Source organism: Montipora foliosa, chromosome 14 (assembly GCF_036669935.1).
Source record: "Montipora foliosa isolate CH-2021 chromosome 14, ASM3666993v2, whole genome shotgun sequence".
NCBI classification, from domain to species: domain Eukaryota; kingdom Metazoa; phylum Cnidaria; class Anthozoa; order Scleractinia; family Acroporidae; genus Montipora; species Montipora foliosa.
The window spans coordinates 14,552,848-14,555,347 of record NC_090882.1 but is presented as its reverse complement, the minus strand read 5'-3'; the positions used below and the strand labels follow the sequence as shown (position 1 = coordinate 14,555,347).

General features: G+C 39.2%; 1 protein-coding gene across 1 annotated transcript in view; it reads right to left on the bottom strand.

The window, feature by feature from the left end:
* The window catches only part of LOC137985329 (uncharacterized), a 40,928-nt gene extending 38,628 nt beyond the window's left edge, over positions 1 to 2,300 (bottom strand). The window contains exon 1 of the mRNA XM_068832916.1: positions 2,034 to 2,300. Within this exon, the coding sequence (XP_068689017.1) occupies positions 2,034 to 2,190 (157 nt within the window). The 5' untranslated portion in view covers positions 2,191 to 2,300. The remainder of the gene's footprint in view (positions 1 to 2,033) is intronic.
* Between the last annotated feature and the right edge of the window lie 200 nt (positions 2,301 to 2,500).

The window sequence follows — 2,500 nt, the reverse complement described above, 5'->3', positions numbered from 1 at the left end:
TAAAACCCTGAGTATTTGGTGCGGCCGGACTCTTGATCCCAGGCTGAGCCAACTGGTCTGTGGTATTGTCCCTCGCACTGGGAGAGGCCAAATTGAGCTCGCCCAGAGTAACTTTGCCAGACACAACACGCATTAGTCGTTTTTAAGTTGAGTTTTTCTCAAGTGTGCACCTGCAGAAGTGAAAATTAATTATAAAATTTTGGAACTGCAGAAATAAGGAATAACACAGTAGTGAAAGCAAGAGACCTCCTTTAAATCCTTTCTTATGAGAAGAGAATGAACCTCCTCATTCTTTTAAATTACTTCTCTTGAAGCCTTCAGTGACTTATCCGGCCTGATTTTAATACTACAGGGCCCAGTTCCTCAAAAGCCGATTAACGCTAATCTAAGATTAAAAATTAACCAAGCAGTTTATTTCTCTACTCCCAAATGCTATTCAACGTAGATTTTCGGCAGAACTTTACATGAGAAGACGTCAATCTTGAAAAACAAAAATAAGCAAAAGAAACTTTCACCAAAAAGTTGAAAACGTGAAACAAAAGTTTACGCTAATCCTGGATTAAGTTAATCGCCTTTTGAGGAACCGGGCCCAGGAGAATTGTGGGGTGATTCATAAACCGCTTTGCTGATTTCGGTAAAGAGTATCAAATATTATGGCGTACTTAAAAGCACATCTATGGAGCCACCTGCATCGCCACCATGTATGAAACTTTCAAAACATTTCATGCCACTTAACTTTTCAACAACCTCCACCACTTGTTCGATTTATAGCCATCGAAATATTTGGGAAAAGATGAAACATATTGAAAAGACATACATCAAAGCAGTTTATTGGCGATAGGCACATAACATGCAACGACAGTTGAACAACTTTAATTTAATGTCAAACGACCTACGTTTTAAAGTAAACGTTCTGCTAAAATGTGTTTAAAATATTAGCCAATATACTCTTTTCCAGACATATAAAAATGTCTTAAAAGGAGCTTTTTGAATTGTCAACGAAAGTCAAGGCATCAGCAGTACCTTCTATGCCTTGCACGGTATTGATTATTTACCATGCACTTCCTATATGCATGTTTAGACTTATCGACAACACTCTGTCAGACGTTCGAATTTGCTTAAAATAAAATTACCCCAGGAATTAGTGTGATCACAATATTGAGGGCACTAATGAATTCAACGACTGTGAATCATGCAACGATGCTGCAGCGTCGTTTATATGGATCCTGTGGTTTGGATTGGACAACACTGAAGGAAATCCGTTTGTTTGCGTTCTCCCAAAAAATGCAATTATCTAACCCTTCCCTGAGTGGGGCAAACAGGTGTTGAAGCCACGCGTTCTGACAGGCGTAACACAAGGACTTGGAATCATGGAGATATTAAAGTACAAAATTTCCCCGTTCCTAAAGAGTAAATTACACGTTTTATAGTGATCAGTAAGCCTGCTGAAAAAATCAGTTGATATCGCATCGACCAAACGTCAAATGCAAATAATTTGCAAGGTGAAGGTTGTAACAGGCAACCGAAATTTAAAATTTTAACCCGGGCTGAAATTATCCATGTAATCAGGCCCTTAGAAACCGGGCTAGGATTTTCAGCCCGGGCTGAAACCTTCTCCATGTGATCGCTACCTTCATTTCAAAGGGATTTCCTTTCAGAACCCAGGCTGAGATCTCAGTCCGGTTAACCGGGCTGAAATTCTCCATGTAATCAGGCCCTAAGAGATACTGAACGCATTTCACCACAGGTTGAGACAAAACACTTTAAATAAGGTCACTCCTACCCACTTACTTCCTCAAATTTCTACACCAGTAATCGAAACAACTCGTTCAAAGATTTCCAAACAGACTTCTAAGCCACAAAGAAAACGAGCACACACAAATCTAGAATTCTGATCCTTGACTCGATGATGCCCGAACAATACTCGAGTTTCATCTTTGAAGTCAACAGATATCAACACATTTATGGAAGTTTAATTCAAGAACTCTTAATTGTGTCACGAATGAGTATTTCAAAGATACAACGCTGATTACCTGAACTTCCTTGGATAAGTTGGAAGTCTTTCTCATCTTCTATTAGCAAATGATCCAATATCCTATGACACAGTTTCGGTTCGTTGCAGGATACGCCAAAGCACTGGAATCTTCGAGAAAACATGGCAAGCTCGCAAGTGTCATCTCTACAACACATATCCACACACACTTCCAAGTTCGATGCATTTCCAAACTTGCGAAAGTTAAACGCATTGCCGTTTAAGGAGGAGGATGCCTGACCTCTGCAGGACTTTGACTGAGGAGCGACAATTCCTGACCAAAAATAAACAAAGCAGATTTGTGAATTACAACTTTCGACGAATAAGTCATTTTGCAAAATACTTCACAAACGAAACCATTCCGGCGCTAAAAATCAAAATATAAAGTATAAAATTGAAATGAAAACCAACAAGACTTTCCAACATATCCAAAGAATGTAAATGCTACATAATTCTCGGGCCAGCGAA